Here is a 20823-nt window from a genome sequence, read left to right on the forward strand (position 1 = left end):
TCGGCTGTGAATGAACACATCATCGAAGTAGCTCGGTGCGAAGTCGCGCACCGAGCGCAACAAGTGCGTCACGCACGTGTTGAAGTTCGCAGGGGCGTTCAAAGAAGTCGTCGATTGATTTTACTTGCTCTCGCGGCAGTGACCACAGCCGCGTAACACAATACTTTGTGCCCGGCACGAGATTAATCTCGTGCTGAATGCCTTTATCCTGCGGAAGCTCCGCAGGAATTTCTTCCGGGAGTACGTCCTTGTACTCCCTCAACAATTCTTAATAGGGATTCGACTTCAGCGAGTCCCAGACTTGTTCCTTGAAGCACTCTCGCTTCGTCTTCGCGCTGACAGTGTCTTCACTCTCAGTGGTACTTCCCATGAAGAGCTGCCTCAGCTCTTCGCTCTCGCTCTTCGTTCTTTCGCTGTTCGAAAGAACGCTGACCGGCTCGATGCGTCCATCGTGCAAGTCGCGCGTGAAGCGCTTCCAGCTCATGACTGGAAGCGAAGTCAACTCCGACGCCGTCGTCGAAGGATTAGCGAGTTCCATTTCATGATACTGGAATTCAGTATCGGTACGCGTCAAGACGCTTAGCGTCTCGACGTCCGGTGTCACCGCCTCAGTCTGCCCAGCAGACGGTTCTCGTGGCGCCTCAGTCCCGGACCGAGACTTGCGCAGCGTTCTCCGCATGCGCCGTCTTCTTGTTGCGCGGAGCCGGGCTCCGCACAGTTGTTCGTCTGGTCCAGGCCCGGCCGTGGACAGTTGTTCGCCGGCGGACCCTGTCCGCGACGCGCGGTATCAAGCCCGGCTTGACCGCATGTTCCTTCGTGTGCACGGAGATGTGTTCCTTCGCCAGCAGACCCTGTCCGCGGGCGCGCGATATCAAGCCCGGCTTAATCGCATGGCGCTTCGTCGTGCAGCCGGGCTGCACGACAGCATGCAAATTGCGTCAGTGCGGTACGTTTGCAACTGTCTGTACTGTTTGCAGCGTCAACTCCGGGAGTTAACACACCGTTGTCACCTCGACGCCATTTATTGGCGGAGCCCCTCATCACTGGGGGTGCGTCGACTCCCGGAGTCAACGCGTCGTTGTCGACCTGACCTCTTCGGGGAAGGGACTGTCGCTTACACGCTTGAACGTGGGTATTGGTTCCCGGAACCAGTCCATCTCCTTCTTCTGACGTCGGCAGCATTGCCGGCGTTGGTCTCACTTGTGCGCGCCTTCGCGCACTTCCTGGGTACTCTAGGACAGCAGCATTAAGCGCTGTCTCGACTGGTAAGCCGCGCGCACCTGTTGGTGTGTGCGCGGCGGTAACAGGGCCATCGCTCTCTGTTCCGCTGTCGCGGCCGAAGCGCACGCTCGTGCGCTTCTTCCAGTCAATTACTGGATCATGCCGTGCAAGCCACGGCATGCCCATTACCACGTCGAACTTATCGTCCAGGTCCAGGACGATAAAGTGTTCGACAAACACACGTTATTTGTACGAGAAGCGCACGTTCACGACGCGCTTCTCGGTCTTCACGATGGCACCTGTTGCTAATCGAACTTCCAGAAGACTTCGAGGTACATGCGCCTCCTCGAAGTCAAGTCTCGGCAGGCTCCGTAGTCGAACAAAGTTGTTCGACCCGCCTGAAGCTACCAATGCTCGAAGAGAGTCACTCGCTCTCTTCGAGTAAACCTTCAAGATGACTAGGTTCGGCCTGTCATCTCGTTTCTTGCAGGGAGAGCTAGTCTCACTGGGGGCTGTAGTCCTCAGTGTGTCCGATGTCGGCACGTGTGACTGCATTAACAGTAGGGCGCCCCACGCCTACTGGATGTTCGCGTTTTGTGTTGGTCCGCGGCGATGCCTAGCATCGCCACGACGGCCACCTCCAGGGGGTATGGGAACTGTGCACTTCCGTGCAAAGTGACCGATCCTTCCGCAACGGAAGCATCGCACGCTACCTCCCTGCTGCTGGTAACCAGCAGTTGTTGCGTTCGAGAGGTCCATTGGTTCTGGACCTCCCGTCCTCGATACCGGGCGTGGTTGCGGCCTCGGTACATTTGCATGGAGTTTAGCCTCCCGCAGGCTAAACTCTTCTTGCATGGCAAGGGTGATTGCAGCTTCGAGAGTACTCGGGTACTCTCGGAAGAGATAGGTCTTCACAGGCCCATCTCTCAGTCCCTTCATCAACGTGACGACTTTAGTCGCCTCGGCTATCGGGTTGGTCACGATATTTGATACCAAGTATCGTGCGCGCTGCGCGTAAGCATGGACGTCATGCTTACCCTGCTGAAGGTCGAGGAACTCCGCCCTCGACCGGAACTCGTTTTGCGGGGGCTCAAACGCTTGTCTGAGCTCCTCTTTGAATACCTCGTAGGTGCTGCAGCACGTAGGATCGGAGAGTCGGCGCCCATACGCCCAACTTCTTGCGCGTCCGCCAAGGCAGGACATGGCGAACGCGACCTTCGACAGCGGGTCGACGATGCGTCGAGCCGCTATGGCTGTGTCGAGCTCGACAAGCCATCGGAGGAGAGGCTCGCCCTCTCTTCCTACATAATTGCTCACGCTCAATTTTAATGATTGAGCACGCGGTGTCGTCCCCGACGACGCCGTTGTTGAGGAAGCAGCATCGCGCTGCTCCTTCATGATGAACCCCAGAGCAACACCATGTTGCTCTGTCGGCGATAGCGTACGCAGCATTGTAGCTATCGCCGCCTCCCCAATGACTGTTGACAGTCGTTGGAGGGCCTCCCACTCTGGATCCGACAGGTGGGGGCAGTCTGCGCGTGCAACATGCGTTGCAGGCGTATTGGAGCTCTCCATGGGCACCTCTGAGCTCATGGGGTTCTCAGCTCCGCGTTCGTACACCTCGTACGAACGTCAAGCAGTCGGTCGTTGGACGGACTACAAAGTGCTACCAGGTGTAGTGGGTCTAACTTGACTCACTACTTTAGCTTACACGTCGCGCCACGTGTATGAGAACGTGTAGGAGTTTATTAATAATTTGAATTAATTATACTTGAGTCCACAAGTATAATATAAATCAGATAAAACACCAAGTAGTTAGTTTAAGGTAAAATGAGAACTGTATTGTTTGTAAATTGATCTTCCTCCTAAATCTGCTAAAACTGTTTATCATCTATGAAAGGGGTTGACAGCGACTGGCTGTCAGAGCCCCGCCAATATGCACGTCTCTAATTGGTAGAAAGATGCTGCTTTCTACCAATAGGATCTTTGGGTAGGTGTGGACCACTCATTGTGGTGGCCCACTTCAATGTATCCATTGGTGTGACTTACACCAAAGCGAGGAAGTATCTAAAACCTTTAACAGATATTTATCTGTTAAACCATAAGTGACAAATGTCATGCACAAGTGACAGTTGTCACTTGTGACCGTTGTCATGCACAAGTGACTGTTGTCACTTGTGTGTGTAACCCCGTTACAGTCCCAGCTTCCATCTTAAACTCGTGCAACTTCCGCGTTATCACGACACAGTTGTGTAGCGTGGTGCGGTTGTAGTACTCGCGTAAAGTGTTCTATGTCTGCAAGGCACGCGTCAAGGAACGGATCTTCGTCTGGTGCTGGATCACCACACCGTGTACGATGATGTTCAGAGCCTTGGCATCGTTCGTGAGCCACGCCTCCGTGATCTCGTTCTTCGCCTTGACGCCCTCCACATGCGCGAGCAACCCCTTCCGGGCGAGCGTCATGTGCATGTTATACTCCCAATGGAAATAGTTCCCACTACCCAGGAGGACTTCGGCGTGCTTGGTCGTCATGTCTTGAGCGGAGCGTTCCTGCAGCGAGCGTTCTTGCGGTGAGCGTCCTTGGGGCTGTTAACCTATTGAGGAACGCTTGTAATGTTGGTGGCAAATGCCGAAGTGAGTTGATTAAAGTTACCAAAGGTGTCCTACTTGTCCTTCTCAACGCTCCTCTCCTCTTGTCCTTCTTGTTGCTCCTTCGCGTGGGCTTGTGCAAACACTGTTTCCTGCTCCTTCGAGCCAACCAAGCCGACCATCCTGTGATCGGGCAATAGGAAGCGTTCTAGGGCGGTTCAGGGTGAACCGTTTTACGCGGTCCGAACCGTGCTAGCTGTGTACCTCAACACCGTGAGTCCTGGATCGAAGTAGCGATACGCAGTGCAATATTAATATCGCTTTTTGAAAGTGGTGCTCATGTTATACATTTAAAGTTTAAGCAATACACAAGTGAATGTTTTTCTCCCATGGTTTGCTCACCAAATTTAGAATAGGGATAGCTCTACCTGTACGGTCACCCTTAGGAGTCCTAAGCGTACTATGTATTGAAAAGTAGAGAATATCACTATTTGGAATACCACTGAAAATATATTTGTCTGTAAGTCCCTCGAGGATGGTGGCCGTCAAAAGGTATCGAGTGTTGTGCATACGTTGGAGAAGCTGTCCTAGGTGAAGGTCGTAAACAAGACGCCGAAAAATACCGAGGAGAAGCACCCCGTTGTGTAGGGCACCTCCCTATTCGTTACATCATGTATGTTATGACCAAGTTTTCCGCAGCGTCCGCATTTGTGTGCTTTCTTCGGAGCCTTAGCGGTAGATGATTCGCCTGCGCTAGAAATCCATTTCTCTCTCGGTCTCGCTCCTCCTCCGAGGCCACCACCTCCACCATGTTTTTTTTTAGCCATGTACGGCCCTACAACGACTCTATCGTCCACTGCGGTGACTCCGGCTTCACCAACACGCGCGCACACACGACGGTCCCGTGGTGCTCCTGGTGCAGCAAGCGCGGCAGGCGCGTGGTCCTCTTTTGCTGCAGCCTTGGCTGCGGGTTTTGGTGTGGTGCCAGTACCGTGACTGAGATGTTACATCTCTGACTGGCATAAATTTGTTGGAGTGCGATTCTGTCATTTGGGCACAATTCGGCACGGAACAGTGCCTGAAAAAAGAACTGTCATTTAACCTCTCTAAATGAACAACGCTTGGCTCGAACCAATTAGGGGGTTTCAGAATCGACTGAAATGCCTCAGATTTGAGTTGCATCTGGCGAGCAAGTCCGCCTGAAATCGTCGATGTACCACATATTTCGCTGCCGCGAAATGTCCCGGGTATCTGGGCCATAGCGACACGTGTCGGAGGGAGGGCAGTGAGGCAAGGCTCAAAGCAGAATTGCTATGCCTCGCCACTCGCCGCGGAAGGCGCTGCTGACGGATCTACAGGCCGTGTATATCACTACTCGGACGATCAATACGCAGCAGAGGTAGTCCTCGCAGCGTTCCTATCGGTTGATACAAACACATCTCTCTCGTTTCGTTGGGAAATCCTCACGCCGACTTCCGCTTGGCGCGCTTCTTTTCTTCAGCGCAGCGACCATCTCCATCACTTTTCGAGGACTTCTTCTTCCCAACCGAGGTATTCTTCACCACGCCAAAGTGCTTCTCCAAGTTGAGTGGGTGTTCGCGCCACAAGATGAGCGCGAGGAAGTCCTCTTTCCTGAGGTGCTCTTTCGGCAAGATCGCTGGGGAAAATCTGACACTGATTATTTAGTCCAACCAAATCCGTCGACCACACAACCTCGAATCACGTATGATTTCGTAGACGGATTTGGCAAAGAGCCTTGTGAAATCCGACGGATTTACAAATACCAAATACCATGGTATAAGGAGGTAGATTCTGAATCCCCCGATTGGATGTCACTTATGGAGGTATGACTATACAGTTGTTGCCTGCGACTGCGGTCGCTTACATGTACTGTATGTGTTCGTCCTTCGTGCTTGACGGCAGACAACGTTGGACAAATCTGTGAAGATGTTGGAATCGTTCATGGCGCAAATACCGTATGCAGAGAAAATGTCACGTAAACACGCATATTCTCTGGTTATCACAACAAAATGTGGCTGAGCACGAAACGCAGAGGTGAGCGGTTGCGAGGAGTAGGCCGCACGGTATTTACCAAAGTGTGTCCAGCCAGGAGCATTCCGGCGAGCGGGGAGCGAACCGCGATGGCGCCCAGCCATGCGGCATTTATTGATACTAGGAAATTGTATGGATACTGTGCTAGTAGAGAGGTTTCCAAATTGTGTTTCCACTGCCACTACTCTCCTGGTCCGAGATTGGTTATAGTGAAAGCCATGGCAAGTTTTTTAGTGCTCTCAGGTTCACTATCCTCACATTTTGCCTACCGGAGAATACTCGATAATAGTCTACTGATCACTTGTGATGTAGCTGAAGCTTGGGCTCGTAGAAGGCAAAAAGAAAAGTGATATTGTAACTTAAAGTCCGTACTCTCTTGTACTCTAGATTAGCTACTCACTTCATGGCCACTCCTTGTTGTATGCAAGTTTTTAGTTGACGGTCGTCCCGTAAACTTCGTCCCGTAAGTCGTCCCGTAAAGCCGTCCCGTAATACGTACCACAACAAATATAAATTACGTGCTCCGTAATAAATTACGAAACCAGTAACATATAACGCAGTGCGTTACATCACTACGGTACGATGGAGATGAGTGGTTGTGGCACAGCTGAAGCGAATGCACCAAACACGCTTCAGTGTCCGCGCGCATCTGCCCCTAGATCTGCATCACCGGCGACGCTGCCAAGGCGCAGCGCATCTGAAGCACCAGCGGCGTCGCTTTCCAGACGCAGCACACCATTATGCTGTCTCTGAGCAGGGACGGCATTGCGTGCGTGTATAGTATCTATTCTCGCTGTTCGGTTGTTCATGGTAGGCTGCGTCAAACGCAGAGCGATGCGCTAGAGCTTTTCGCTGGGCTCCTCCAGTACGGGAGGATAATACGTGGTTGGAGCTGGTGGCGGCCGGCGATGTGCACGCGCTACGCCAACTCGAACGTACCCAGGAGTAGCTAAGCCCGATTCTAGGCCATCTTTGCTGTGAGATTGTTGCGCGAGGAGTCGCCCTATGTATTCAGGGCGCCTGCCGCGTGCTGCCACTTCTCCATTACATTGTCGTGGCCGCCCTTGTAGGGCTCATCAGCGATAATTTGATCTAGAACAAGCGCATCATCGGCGTCCGTTAAGTTCTTGCGTTTGACGCACCATTGCAACGCGTTCAGAAAGTACCAATGTGCTGTGGTTCTGCTTGGCGAGCAGACTGTAAGGATGGCTGCTGGTTAGGGAAGTGAGCGTTTTCGCAACGATTTTGTAATGAAGGTTCAGGGGAAGCGGTGTTTTAACAGCTTTTTTGGTGGTACATGGAGTTAGTGAAAGCGCTCTCGAAACATCTCTAGTATCGTTACATGTATTGTGCTTGACAATGCTGGTCACTTCCTCTCATCATTGTGATTGGATACTGGTGAATCACTAGCTCAAACGAACCCTAAACGACGCAGCCAGGTAGCCCTGTGCTTGCTTTTCGTTATCCACACGATTTGTTGTCGCAGTCATCACGTTTTGCTGTTATTGACTGCGACCAGTTGGTGCTGAAGCTGCTATCTTGGACAGGCTGGAGATTTCCTCCACTACAGTGAGAAGTGCCAAAAACACTGGTTTTGGTCGTTTTTGTTGTGATTTTGACTTCTCTCAATTTGGCCTAGAAATAATGTACAGTGTATCCGTGCTTGAGATTTGCTCCAGCTGTAAGAAGGAAATTGGATGGGTCTTTGATATTAAAGCATCACACTGCGGAATACTATAGAAGGGGCATACGTGTACTGTACCGGTACTGTGCAGCCGATCTCAAAGCACATCCCAGTTGGGTGGGATTTCCCTGCTGCGGACCACGCAAGCGTCGCTCGTATGCACGTCGTCATACCCAGTTGATACTGTAACGCATATTGACACTCCGGAACTCGCCGTGCGGAACGCAAGTCCAAACACCCTGAGAACCCCTTTAATCAAGTCCCAGGATGCGTGCAAGTTGCGTGCTATTGGTGATGGCAGCATTGCTGGCAACGTTGGACGCTGCATCAGCTACAACTAAGGTGGAGGCAGATGCAACGAAGCACCTTGAGAACAGCGAGCGATTTCTGCGCACTCATGAATCAACAACGACGGCAAACTGGGATGACAGTGACAATGAGAAGGACGACGAAGAGCGTGCCTTCAGCATTCCAAAGGCCCTAAGCTTTGGAAGATCTTCTCAACAACTTTCAGGCGCGGAAAAGGCGTCTCAACTTCTGGCCGCGGAGAAGACTTATCAAAAGGCCTTAAGCTTGGAGAAGGCTCCCGCTCCAAACTATTTTGCTTTTGACGACCTCACCAAAATGGTAGATAACTTCAACTTTAAGGTCGATCAGTGGGAGAAGTGGTACCGACAAGGCTTTACGCTGGGGCATATTCGACAAAAACTCGATCTGGAGCAAAATCCAGGTTTCCAGACACTGCTGCTTGACTATATCAACCAGTACAAGTCCCGGGTGGACGAACTTGTCCTTGCCCCTTTGGAGAAGGCTGCGAAGGCTGCAGAGGCTGCGAAGGTTGAGAAGGTTAAGAAACCTAACAATGTTCGTTTTGGAGAGAACAAGGAGACAACCACTGCTGAGATCGATGCGATATGGGAGAAGGCACTGGCAGATATTCCAAAGCGCCGAAGGCGATGGTGGGTTTTCGGCTCGTGAAGATCGAGCGTTTGTGCTTCGACCGGGATCACATCTGGTACTCGCCGAGCGGTGATGTGTTTGTATATTTAGGTAACTTGGTTTCCTACTCAACACACAAAGCTGTAGCATGCAGTCCCCGGGCGGGTAGGTTTTCACAACCCTAGTGGGGACAGCCATTCAGTGGTCACTTGCTCTTTGTCGACACGACGATCAAGTTCATTCAGCGGACCGTCTGGCTATCCTCCGCCGCGGTCGCACTCGAAAACCCGCCACACTACTCTCCCAGGGCGAGCGTCTACGATCCATCTCTCGGGCCGACGCCCCTTCGACCTGACTCTCCGAGGCCTAGGCTAAACATTGTGAATGGACTGTCCCTTGACCCCGCATGACTTGAATAATGAAGGAAATTACTCAGTGAGTATTGAGGTACGGAGTGCCAGAAAAATGGCTTCACCAGGCGAAAATGAATAGACGAATTGTGCATCTGCGTGATCTTGTTGTTCTCGAAGTACAATGACCACCTTCATTCTAACACACACGCACTCTCTTACACTCCAGATACGAAGCCTCTAGCTACCCGCAGTCATCAGCTTGCAATACGCACTGTTTGCTCTGTAGCCAAGTCATACCAAGCAGCATTTTTCAGTCCGTTACTTCAACGTTATCAACGGTGCTGTAGGTTTCTCGCGGCGGTATGCAGCAAGTCTTCTCGCCGAATCTGGGGCAGCCCTGGCACAGGCCAAGATTCGCGACAGGTGAACGCCACCTTGTCGGTTTGGCCTACTGGCAAGTAGTCTGGCGACGCTCATGCCCAACGGATACGAGCAGCCTCAGCAACCAAGCAGTCGTTACCGTCCGATCCAGTCGCCATTTTCGGCAGCGATAACTGCCCTCCTGCGCCACTAACGGACTTGCGGCTCTGACACCTGCAGCTTCCTAGCGGCAGTTTGCAATTCGCCGCAAACTGCTCAAGTCTTCGGCCCAGTCCAGACCCCACCACCGACTTCGACGAGTACCTGCCCCGTGCACCATGCGAATCCTCTCCACCCTGGCGCTTCTGGCGTCCGTGCAGGCAGCGGTTGCCGCAGCGCAGCAGCAAGCTGCCCAGAGTCTGGCAGAGTGCTATGAGATGCCCGTGGTGATCGTCTCGGCGCTGGACCGGAGCTTCCCAGATCCGACGTGCAACCAGCTGCGCTACCCCGCCGACGACTGCCTCAAGGAGGCCGTGCAGACCCGCGTCGAGGTCGTCGACAACGCCGACGGCTCGCCCAACTGCGTCGACGGCGAGCGCACCGCCGTGTTCGAGCACTCCACGTCCAACTACCGTGGCCAGACCAGCCTCTTCTTCGCCAAACACCAGTTCAACCTTAAGTTCCCCGAGGACACGTCATTCCTGGGCATGGTGGAGAACAAGGCCTTCGTCATGAACGGGCCCTTCCTCGACTGCACCTTGCTGCGAAACCACTTGGCCCACTGGTTGTACCGCTCGACCGGCCGTTACTCCGTGAAAACCCGGCACGCCGTCGTGTACATGCGCACGAGTCCCGACCAGGAGAAACCCAAGTACTCCGGTATATACCTGCTGCTGGAGAAGCCGACGTACGACAAGAACCACGTCAATTTGGCATCCATGGATGCTGCTTGTGCCGCCAGAGACCCCAAAGTGATGAACGGCGGCTGGGCGTGGTCGAACGACCCACCCAGCTACGGCTCCTACTCGCCCAACATGGTCATCGACCAGTACCAGAACGAGTTCGGCATGGGCGAACGCCCTGTGTTGGCCCACCCGAGCGGCTCCGAGCTATCGCAGCAGATGCGCGACTTCTTCGTGAACACGGACTCGGGCTTCCTGCCTCAGATGTACCGCGCGCTCTGGAACAACATGACGGCCCCGCTCGAGCTCCAGAACCACTTGGACCTCGGCTCGTTCGCCGACTACTTGCTGCACACGGAGATGTCGCTCAACGTTGACGCCTACCGACGCAGCACCTTCTTCTTCAAGGACCGGGACCAGCCCATTAATGCCGGACCCGTGTGGGATCTCAACTTGGCGTACGGCAATGGCGCCCGCCGCAACTTTAAGGACTGGATCTACCCGCAGTACACGTACTGGAAGCGCCTCATGTGTCACTCGCAGCTCGCGTCGCTCGTGATCCAGCGCTGGAAGACGCTGCGCGGCACCAACGTGCAGAAGGCCGACGACCCCATCTTCGGTGTCTGGACTGACGAGTCGATCACGAAATTCCTGGACGCGAGCTCTGCGCCTGTGCACCGGCAGCTTTCAAAGTGCCAAGGTGGAGACTGGCGCAGCGATGTCGTGCAGTGCGCTGTTGTCGACTTGCAGACTTGCAACGGAACATACGCCGAGCGTGTGACCGACCTGCGTGACTCCGTCTTGAACCGCGCTCGCTGGATGGACGAGCGGATCGAGCAGCTCTACAAGCCGCTTGACGCTCAAACGTGCTCGGGTGTTGGAGAAATCCCCAAGTACAATTGCGGACTTGACGGCAACGACGACGGCTGCCTCTCGAACGCGGAGAAGTACTACAACGCCGTCAAATTCCCGCCGGTGCGAAAGCCGTACACTGGATCAACATGCGAGGAAATTGCTACGAGCAACGTCGCTGCCCCCAAGGGCGAGGAGACTGCGGCGGAGATGACCCCGTACCAAATGGCCTCGGTCGACTACTGCTGGAAATCCGCAGGTAGCTACGTGTACCCGCAGCAGAAGGGAGTCAAGGACAAGACGCTCACTCCGTTCTGCAGTGGCTATGGGTCGTGTTCCCAGGGACCCGGTGCAACATGCAATTGCTCTGCTGCAATTGAGGTCGAGCACCCGTCCTGCCGCCGCATTGATGCTGAGAACGAGCACTACGCACGTGAGCAGCAGCGTATCGCTGCTGCTGCAACTGCGGCCAAGACGACAACCTCGACCACAACTGTTGCAGACACCCAGACAGCAAGTACCGAGACCCGCGAAAAGGACGCAGTGCACAACTCTCGCTCGCCCCTATCGGATACCATGGCCGTTGTTGCGGCTGCTTCGGCAGGCATTGTGCTGTTGGCTTTGGGCACCTGGCTTGTCAAGGAGCACGGCCGTCGCCGTCGTCGCCACCGTCTGAGCGAGTACACCCCTGTCCAGTACGGCAGCGTGGAGCACGCTCGCATCTTCGCCCCGCTGCCTAACCTCTAGATTAGTAGATAATTGGTATTAAGTGGTTAGATGACTACAAAAAGAATGTAGTCATGTTCGCACTCCTCCCTCTATTGTAAACCAGCCCCAGCCCTACGATATCAAGACTTCGAAAAAGAGAACCAACTTATTTTTTTCCAGCGCCACAGCATCTTTTGACGAATGCCACTGATTCTACCTTTAGGACTCGCTCCTCACATAAGCGTAAATACCAATGTGGTACCTCCGGTCTCGCGGCGAGAGCTAAATACCAAAACCGCCCCATCGTCTTATCTCCGGCCCTTATCCAGGCAGTCCAGAATGCCTTGTGAAGCTACTGTCCAAGAAGGTGGAGACGTCGCCCGCATATTTTAGCTCTCTGAACTGAAGTTTGGTCAGCATGGTCTCGTGTACCGGGGTTACAAGGAATAGTGACCCTGGCACTATTCAGGGATGGCTACAAGAGGTCACTCCCCTGAGAAGTGATACAATAGGCTTGAGAGCCAATCGATACATTTTATATAGGATAAACTATAGGGAACTTCGGATTTGTATACAGGCCAAATCTGTACTAACCTATAAATACACTCAGTCGTAGATCTACCGTACTTCTGATCAATCAGTCCCCTTAGGCCAGGGACACGTGAACTGCCGTTCACTGAGAGTTTGGATACTCTCGTTAGCACACTTCCTCTGTGCAAGGTGCTCGTGTGGCCCCGTCACATCTCGCCTGCCTCAAGCCCAGCCCGTGCGGCACTCGCTCGTGCTGCTAGCCGCGTACAGCGGCCCGATGACACGTTGGACAGCGACCGCGCTGTCGACCTCGAGTCCACACCGCCTGTAACTTCCGTCCATGTCCGAACTGCAGCCGAGCCAGCTTCATCTCCGCCCCCTGGAGACGTTATAGTGGTCGATGAGGAGGACGTGGCTGCGGCTTCCACTGCCTCGCCTCAGCGCTCCAGCGCCCCGGTTGCAGTACGCATGTCCGCTGCTATTGGACGGAAGCCATCAAAGCGTGTTACCACGCGGTCGGGCCAGGCTACCGGCAGCGCCACCGCGGCGCCGAAGAAGCGCAAGACAACCAGGTGTTCTCCCCGATAGAAACCAAGTCAGACCGAGTCTGTATCAGCTCTTGGTACTACTGTCGCGTCGCCGTCAACAACGCCGGTAGGGCCCTCGACACGCCCCCCCCCCCCCCCCTATAACGGGGTTACACGCACAAGTGGCCTTGTGGCCACTTGTGATTTTAACGGATAAAATATCTGTTAAAAATTTGAGATACTTCCTCACCTTGGTGTAAGTCATACCAATGAATACATTGAAGTGGTCCACCACAATGAGTGGTCCACACCTACCCAAAGACCCTATTGGTAGAAAGCAGCATCTTTCTACAATTTGAGACGTACATGACCCACTACACCTGGTAGCACTTTGTAGTCCGTCCAACGACTGACTGCTTGACGTTCGTACGAGGTGTACGAACGCGGAGACGAGAACCACATGAGCACGGAGGTGCCCATGGAGAGCTCCAACACGCCTGCAACGCATGTTGCACGCGCTGACTGCCCCCACCTGTCTGATCCAGAGTGGAAAGCACTTCAACGACTGTCAACGGTCATTGGAGAAGCGGCGATAGCTGCAATGTTGCGCACGCTATCGCCGACGGAGCAACATGGTGTTGCTCTAGGATTCATCATGAAGGAGCAGCGTGATGCAGCTTCCTCAGTGACGGCGTCGTCAGGGACGCCTCAGTTCCTTGACACTTGAAGGCGTTGGCCATTCATTAATCACTCTGACCTTTTCCGGGTCAGGGCGAACGCCATTTTTCCCTACGAGACACCCGAGGACGAGTATCTCGCTCGCCCCGAAGATACACTTCTTCAGGTTCGCGTAGAGCTTATGCTTTCGCATAAGTTCATGTAGCTTCCGGAGATGCGCCCTGTGCATCTCAATGTCGCTCTTCCCGTCCACAGCCCGGCTGTGGATGAATACATCATCGAAGTAGCTCGGCGCGAAGTCGCGCACCGAGCGCAACAAGTGCGTCACGCACCTGTTGAAGGTCGCAGGGGCGTTCTTAAGCCCCTGCGGCATTACTAGCCACTCCCAGAGCATGCCGCTTGGCGTGCTCACTGCCGTGAGAGGGATGTCGCTCTCACGCATTAGGATCTGATAGAATCCATCTCGCAAGTCGAGAGCACTGTAAACGGTGCTCCCGGCCATCGAATCGATGATGACATCTTTTCGTGGTATCGGCGTCTGCGCCGGTACCGTCGCATCGTTCAGCTTGTTGTAGGCATGAACGATGCGCCATCCGCCCTGTGGCTTTTTGACACAGAACGTCGGAGCACTGTGCGGGGACTTCGATTCCCGCACTTGTCCTGCTTTGCGACGACTTTCAAAGAAGTCGTCGATCGCCTTGACTTGATCTCGCGGCAGTAGCCACTGCCGCGTAACACAATACTTCGTGCCCGGCACGAGATCAATCTCGTGCTGAATGCCCTTATCCTGCGGAAGCTCCGCAGGAATCTCTTCCGGGAGTACGTCTTTGTACTCCCTCAACAATTCGTAATAGGGACTCGACTTCAGCGAGTCCCAGCCTTGTTCCTCGAAGCGCTCTCGCTTCGTCTTCGCACTGGGGGTGTCTTCAATCGCAGTGGTACTTCCCATGAAGAGCTGCCTCAGCTCTTCGCTCTCGCTCTTCGTTCTTTCGCTGTCCGAAAGAACGCAGACTTGCCCGATGCGTCCATCGTGCAAGTCGCGCGTGGAGCGCTTCTAGCTCATGGCTGGAAGCGAAGTCAACTCCGACGCCGTCGTCGGAGGATTAGCGAGTTCCATCCCACGATACTGGAATCCAGTATCAGTGCGCGTCAAGACGCTTAGCGTCTCGACGCCCGGCGTCACCGCCCCAGTCTGCCCAGCAGACTGTTCTTGTTGCGTCTCGGTCCCGGACCGAGACTTGCGCAGCGTTCTCCGCTTGCGCCGTCTTCTTGTTGTGCGGAGCCCGGCTCCGCACGGTGGTTCTTCTGGTCCAGGCCCGGCCGTGGACGGTTGTTCGCCGGCGGACCCAGTCCGCGACGCGCGGTATCAAGCCCGGCTTGACCGCATTTTCCTTCGTGCAGCCCGAATGCACGGAAATGTGTTCCTTCGCCGGCAAACCCTGTCTGCGGGCGCGCGATATCAAGCCCGGCTTGATCGCATGGCGCTTCGTCGTGCAGCCCGGCTGCACGACAGCATGCAAATTGCGTCAGTACGGGACGTTTGCAACTGTCTGTACTGTTTGCAGCGTCAACTCCGGGAGTTAACACACCGTTGTCACCTCGACGCCATTTATTGGCGGAGCCCCTCATCACTGGGGGTGCGTCGACTCCCGGAGTCAACGCGTCGTTGTCGACCTGACCTCTTCGGGGAAGGGACTGTCGCTTACACGCTTGAACGTGGGTATTGGTTCCCGGAACCAGTCCATCTCCTTCTTCTGACGTCGGCAGCATTGTCGACGTTGGTTTCACTTGCGCGCGCCCTCGCGGACTTCCTGGGCACTCCGGGACAGCAGCATTAAGCGCTGTCTCGACTGGTGAGCCGCGCGCACCTGCTGGTGTGTGCGCTGCGGTAACAGGGCCATCGCTCTCTGTTCCGCTGTCGCGGCCGAAGCGCACGAGCGTGCGCTTCTTCCAGTCTCTCACCGGATCATGCCGTGCAAGCCACGGCATGCCCATTACCACGTCGAACTTATCGTCCAGGTCCAGGACGATAAAGTGTTCGACAAATACCCGTTGTTTGTACGAGAAGCGCACGTTCACGACGCGCTTCTCGGTCTTCACGATGGCACCTGTTGCCAATCGAACTTTCAGAAGACTTCGAGGTACATGCGCCTCCTCGAAGTCGAGACTCGGTAAACTCCTCAGTCGAACAAAGTTGTTCGACGCGCCCGAATCTACCAATGCTCGAAGAGAGTCACTCGCTCTCTTCGACGTTACCTTCAAGATGACTAGGTTCGGCCTGTCATCTTGCTTCTTGCAGCGAGATCTGGTCTCACTGGGGGCTGCAGTCCTCAGTGTCGCGTGCTCAATGTCGGCACGCGTGACTGCATTACCAGTAGGGCGCCCCACGCCTACTGGATGTTCACGTTTTTTGTTTGTTCGCGGCGATGCCCGGCATCGCCACGACGGCCACCATTGTAGTGCACGGGAGCCGTGCACTCTCTGGCAAAGTGACCGATCCTTCCACAACGGAAGCATCGCACATTACTTCCGTGCTGCTGGTGACCAGCAGCCGTTGCATTCGAGAGGTCCATTGGTTCTGGACCTCCCGTCCTCGCTACCGGGCGTGGTTGCGGCCTCGGTCCATTTGCATGGAGTTTAGCCTGCCGCAGGCTAAACTCTTCTTGCATGGCAAGGGTGATTGCAGCTTCGAGAGTACTCGGGTACTCTCGGAAGAGATAGGTCTTCACGGGCCCATCTCTCAGTCCTTTCATGAACGTGACGACCTTGGTCGCCTCGTCAATCGGGTTAGTCACGATATGTGATACCAAGTATCGTGCGCGCTGCGCGTAAGCATGGACGTCATGCTTACCCTGTTGAAGGTCGAGGAACTCCGCCCTCGACCGGAACTCGTTTTGCGGGGGCTCAAACGCTTGTCTGAGCTCCTCTTTGAATACCTCGTAGGTGCTGCAGCACGTAGGATCGGAGAGTCGGCGCCCATACGCCCAACCCCTTGCTCGTCCGCCAAGGCAGGACATGGCGAACGCGACCTTCGACAGCGGGTCGACGATGCGTCGAGCCGCTATGGCTGTGTCGAGCTCGACAAGCCATCGGAGGAGAGGCTCTCCCTCTCTTCCTACATAATTGCTCACGCTCAATTTCAATGATTGAGCACGCGGTGTCGTCCCTGACGACGCCGTCACTGAGGAAGCTGCATCACGCTGCTCCTTCATGATGAATCCTAGAGCAACACCATGTTGCTCCGTCGGCGATAGCGTACGCAGCATCGTAGCTATCGCCGCTTCTCCAATGACTGTTGACAGTCGTTGGAGGGCTTCCCACTCTGGGTCAGACAGGTGGGGGCAGTCTGCGCGTGCAACATGCGTTGCAGGCGTGTTGGAGCTCTCCATGGGCACCTCCGTGCTCATGTGGTTCTCGGCTCCGCGTTCGTACACCTCGTACGAACGTCAAGCAGTCGGTCGTTGGACGGACCACAAAGTGCTACCAGGTGTAGTGGTCTAACTTGACTCACTACTTTAGCTTACTCGTCGCGCTACGTGTATGAGGAAGCGTAAGTACTTAGTAATTACTTCGGTTAATTATATTTGAATACACAAATATAATTTAACTTAGACAAGACTCCAAGTAGCTAGTTTAAGGTAAAATGAGAACTGTATTGTTTGTAAATTGATCTTCCTCCTAAATCTGCTAAAACTGTTTATCATCTATGAAAGGGGTTGACAGCGACTGGCTGTCAGAGCCCCGCCAATATGCACGTCTCTAATTGGTAGAAAGATGCTGCTTTCTACCAATAGGATCTTTGGGTAGGTGTGGACCACTCATTGTGGTGGCCCACTTCAATGTATCCATTGGTGTGACTTACACCAAAGCGAGGAAGTATCTAAAACCTTTAGCAGATATTTATCTGTTAAACCATAAGTGACAAATGTCATGCACAAGTGACAGTTGTCACTTGTGACCGTTGACATGCACAAGTGACTGTTGTCACTTGTGTGTGTAACCCCGTCACACTTCCAGCGATGAGCTGGAAGTGCTCCACGCGCGACTTGCACGATGGACGCATCGAGCAAGTCTGCGTTCTTTCGGACAGCGAAAGAACGAAGAGCGAGAGCGAAGAGCTGAGGCAGCTCTTCATGGGAAGTACCACTGCGAGTGAAGACACTCTCAGTGCGAAGACGAAGCGAGAGCGCTTCGAGGAACAAGGCTGGGACTCGCTGAAGTCGAGTCCCTATTACGAATTGTTGAGGGAGTACAAAGACGTACTCCCGGAAGAGATTCCTGCGGAGCTTCCGCAGGATATGGGCATTCAGCACGAGATTGATCTCGTGCCGGGCTCGAAGTACTGTGTCACGCGGCAGTGGCCACTGCCGCGAGAGCAGGTAAAAGCAATCGACGACTTCTTTGAAAGTCGTCGCAAAGCAGGACAAGTGCGGGAATCAAAGTCCCCGCACAGTGCTCCGACGTTCTGTGTCAATAAGCCACAGGACGGATGGCGCATCGTTCATGCGTATAACAAGCTGAACGATGCGACGGTACCGGCGCAGACGCCGATACCACGAAAAGATGTCATCATCGATTCGATGGCCGGGAGCACCGTTTACAGTGCTCTCGACTTGCGAGATGGATTCTATCAGATCCTAATGCGTGAGAGCGACATCCCTCTCACGGCAGTGAGCACGCCAAGCGGCATGCTCTGGGAGTGGCTAGTAATGCCACAGGGGCTTAAGAACGCCCCTGCGACCTTCAACAGGTGCGTGACGCACTTGTTGCGCTCGGTGCGCGACTTCGCGCCGAGCTACTTCGATGATGTATTCATCCACAGCCGGGCTGTGGACGGGAAGAGCGACGTAGAGATGCACAGGGTGCATCTCCGAAAGCTACTTGAGCTTATGAGAACACGTAAGCTCTACGCGAACCTGAAGAAGTGTATTTTCGGGGCGAGCGAGATACCCGTCCTCGGGTGTCTCGTAGGGAAAAATGGCGTTCGCCCTGACCCGGAAAATGTCAGAGTGATTAATGAATGGCCAACGCCTTCAAGTGTCAAGGAACTGAGGCAGTTCCTTGGCTTGGCCACGTACTTGTGCAAATACGTGGAGGATTATGCGGGCAAGATCCGCCCGCTGTCACAGCTTCTTAAGAAAGAAGCTGTGTGGAATTGGAGAACCGATTGCCAAACGGCATTCGATGTAGTCAAGCGGGGCTTGACTGAGGCGCCGATCTTGGCAGTGGCTGACCAAGATCGTCCATTCCACGTCGTATATGACGCATCCGACTTCGCGATCGGATGCGCATTGATGCAGCACGGTCACGAGGGCCGTGATCGTGTCGTCTACTACCAATCGCGTCAGCTGAAGCCAGCTGAGCGCAACTATCCGGTGCATGACAAGGAACACCTTGCCATGAAATACGCACTCGCAAAGTTCCGAGTGTATTTGCTTGGAAGTAGACCGTTTGTGGTCTACACCGACCATGCATCACTGCGCACTGCAGTGAAGTCACCACACATATCACAAAGAATGGCGAGATGGCTCTCATTCTTTGCGGAGTATAACTTCCGGGTCGAATACAAACCCGGAAGATTGAATGTAGTGGCCGACGCGTTATCACGTCGGCCGGACTATGCAGAAGCTGTTGACGTCAATGCCATTGACGCCATGCGATCGAGCAAACCCACATCATCTCTGTTGAACAATGCGAAGGCCGCGTACGCGCACGACGCGGACACGAAGCTCTTGCTGGCCTATGGCACAGCGTCTTCTGACAAGTCCCGTCAGAAGCTGCCCAAGCACCTTCGAGCGCGTGCACACCGCTTTCGTGTGCACGACGGACTACTGCTTTACAATGCAGTCGACGACAACGCGGATCGCGTTGTCGTGCCAAATGACCATGACCTGCGACTCAGGATCATGTACGAATATCATGATGCCCGACAGCGGGACATCTCGGACGTGAGAAGACATACGTCCTTCTCACGCGCGACTTCTACTGGCACCACCAGTACAAGTGGGTGCGCAAGTACGTCCGTGCTTGCGAGGTATGCCAACGCGTAAAGCCTGCGCCATTCGCGCAGGTTCCTTTAAACAATCGCTACCGACTCCGTCGGAGTGTTGGAAGTCCATGTCTTTGGACTTCATCTTTGGTCTTCCCCCGGACAGCGGAGGGAATACCGGTGTTGTGGTCTTCGTCGACCGCTTCAGCAAGATGGTACATCTTGCTGCGGTGCCGGCAGAAGTGACCGCGAAGCAGACGGCCCGTCTGTTCGTCGACATGGTGTTCAAACACCATAGCATGCCGACCGACATTGTGTCGGACCGAGACCCACGCTTCACAGCGAACCTGTGGCAAGAAGTGTTTACACTTCTTGGGAGCCAGCTTTCCTTGTCGACTGCGGATCATCCGCAGACGGACGGTCAAACTGAGCGCGTGAATCGCGTGCTCGTCGATATGTTGAAGAGCTACGCTCACTCGTTCCAATACTGGAGCGAGTGCTTATCGATGGCGGAATTCGCCATCAACAACTCGGTGCATGCCTCGACCGGGCATACACCGTTCTACGTGAATGCCATGCGGCATCCACGTCTGCCGAGTTTACTCGGAGTGGTGGCTCTCACTTTAAGTGGGGGAGGATCTACGATTGCAAAACAGCGGCCGCAGAAAACCGCTGACACTTGCACAGTGTCAGCTCCAACAACGAACAAAACGAATGAGTCTGCGCAGGGCGCAGACTCCTCCAACAACAAGGACAAAGACCACGGGTATGCGCAGGGCGCAGACACCGCGAAGAACCACGCAGAGGCCGGGCCTCTAGCGGAGAGCGAGCTGAATGACTTCAGCTCAACTTCATCACCAAAAGACAAGCCGTAATTTGGTTTGTCCAAGATGCAATAGCAGCTTCTGTTGACCAACAGAAGCTGAACGCCGATAATATTGGCAGCGGCAACACAAATGAATTCAAAGTTAGTTCATTGGTTTTGTTAGCTACGCAAAACCTGCCTAAACATGCAGTTTCCGATTTCGGAGCGTGCAAGCTTGCTTCGCGCTTCATCGGGCCATTCACGGTGATGGCACGCCACGGTAACGCATACACGCTAGACATACCGTCTAGCATGCGGCTCCACCCGACATTTTATGTCGGGCGGTTAAAGCCATACCTCTATCACGAGCCAAGTGGCTCGTCTGACCCGAAGGGACAAACTCGGCAGGGGAAACCCTCCTCTCCAGCGCGTAGTCGCGCTGGAGCAGTTAATACAGTCGGGCCTACATCCCGACCGGCACGTTCAAGGCGGTCTGGGAGACCGCCACAGCCGGGACACGAAGGAACAGAGCGGCAACCGCCGCGCTCTGAAGGTACTCCACGACCGTCACTTGGTCGTGGAGCAACACGAGATGAAGGTCAACACGGCGTTGACCATCGGGGCGTGTTTACA

General features: G+C 54.4%; 7 protein-coding genes across 7 annotated transcripts; 3 read left to right on the plus strand and 4 right to left on the minus strand.

Moving 5' to 3' along the window:
* Window positions 1-268: 268 nt before the first annotated feature.
* IUM83_11377 (reverse transcriptase) lies at window positions 269-679 on the minus strand (the record flags this gene model as incomplete). The annotated part of the gene is made up of 1 exon (XM_067935933.1): window positions 269-679. One exon carries the CDS (start codon window positions 677-679, stop codon window positions 269-271), a length of 411 nt encoding a protein of 136 aa, XP_067784969.1.
* A 2831-nt stretch (window positions 680-3510) lies between these two features.
* On the minus strand, window positions 3511-3753 carry IUM83_11378 (polyprotein; the record flags this gene model as incomplete). The annotated part of the gene is made up of 1 exon (XM_067935934.1): window positions 3511-3753. The coding sequence occupies one exon, from the start codon at window positions 3751-3753 to the stop codon at window positions 3511-3513; it is 243 nt and encodes an 80-aa protein (XP_067785035.1).
* Window positions 3754-7813: 4060 nt separating this feature from the next.
* On the plus strand, window positions 7814-8524 carry IUM83_11379 (putative secreted RxLR effector protein; the record flags this gene model as incomplete). The annotated part of the gene is made up of 1 exon (XM_067935935.1): window positions 7814-8524. The coding sequence occupies one exon, from the start codon at window positions 7814-7816 to the stop codon at window positions 8522-8524; it is 711 nt and encodes a 236-aa protein (XP_067785061.1).
* A 1111-nt stretch (window positions 8525-9635) lies between these two features.
* IUM83_11380 (Spore coat protein CotH) lies at window positions 9636-11699 on the plus strand (the record flags this gene model as incomplete). The annotated part of the gene is made up of 1 exon (XM_067935936.1): window positions 9636-11699. The coding sequence occupies one exon, from the start codon at window positions 9636-9638 to the stop codon at window positions 11697-11699; it is 2064 nt and encodes a 687-aa protein (XP_067785087.1).
* Window positions 11700-13415: 1716 nt separating this feature from the next.
* Window positions 13416-14432, minus strand: IUM83_11381 (reverse transcriptase; the record flags this gene model as incomplete). The annotated part of the gene is made up of 1 exon (XM_067935937.1): window positions 13416-14432. One exon carries the CDS (start codon window positions 14430-14432, stop codon window positions 13416-13418), a length of 1017 nt encoding a protein of 338 aa, XP_067785025.1.
* A 143-nt stretch (window positions 14433-14575) lies between these two features.
* IUM83_11382 (reverse transcriptase) lies at window positions 14576-15616 on the minus strand (the record flags this gene model as incomplete). Its single annotated transcript, XM_067935938.1, has 2 exons — window positions 14576-14898; window positions 15265-15616. The coding sequence occupies 2 exons, from the start codon at window positions 15614-15616 to the stop codon at window positions 14576-14578; spliced, it is 675 nt and encodes a 224-aa protein (XP_067784980.1).
* A 1799-nt stretch (window positions 15617-17415) lies between these two features.
* Window positions 17416-20260, plus strand: IUM83_11383 (reverse transcriptase; the record flags this gene model as incomplete). Its single annotated transcript, XM_067935939.1, has 2 exons — window positions 17416-19411; window positions 19467-20260. The coding sequence occupies 2 exons, from the start codon at window positions 17416-17418 to the stop codon at window positions 20258-20260; spliced, it is 2790 nt and encodes a 929-aa protein (XP_067785086.1).
* Between the last annotated feature and the right edge of the window lie 563 nt (window positions 20261-20823).

The sequence above is a fragment of the Phytophthora cinnamomi genome, assembly GCF_018691715.1.
Source record: "Phytophthora cinnamomi strain GKB4 chromosome Unknown Contig83, whole genome shotgun sequence".
Taxonomy (NCBI): Eukaryota; Oomycota; class Peronosporomycetes; order Peronosporales; family Peronosporaceae; genus Phytophthora; species Phytophthora cinnamomi.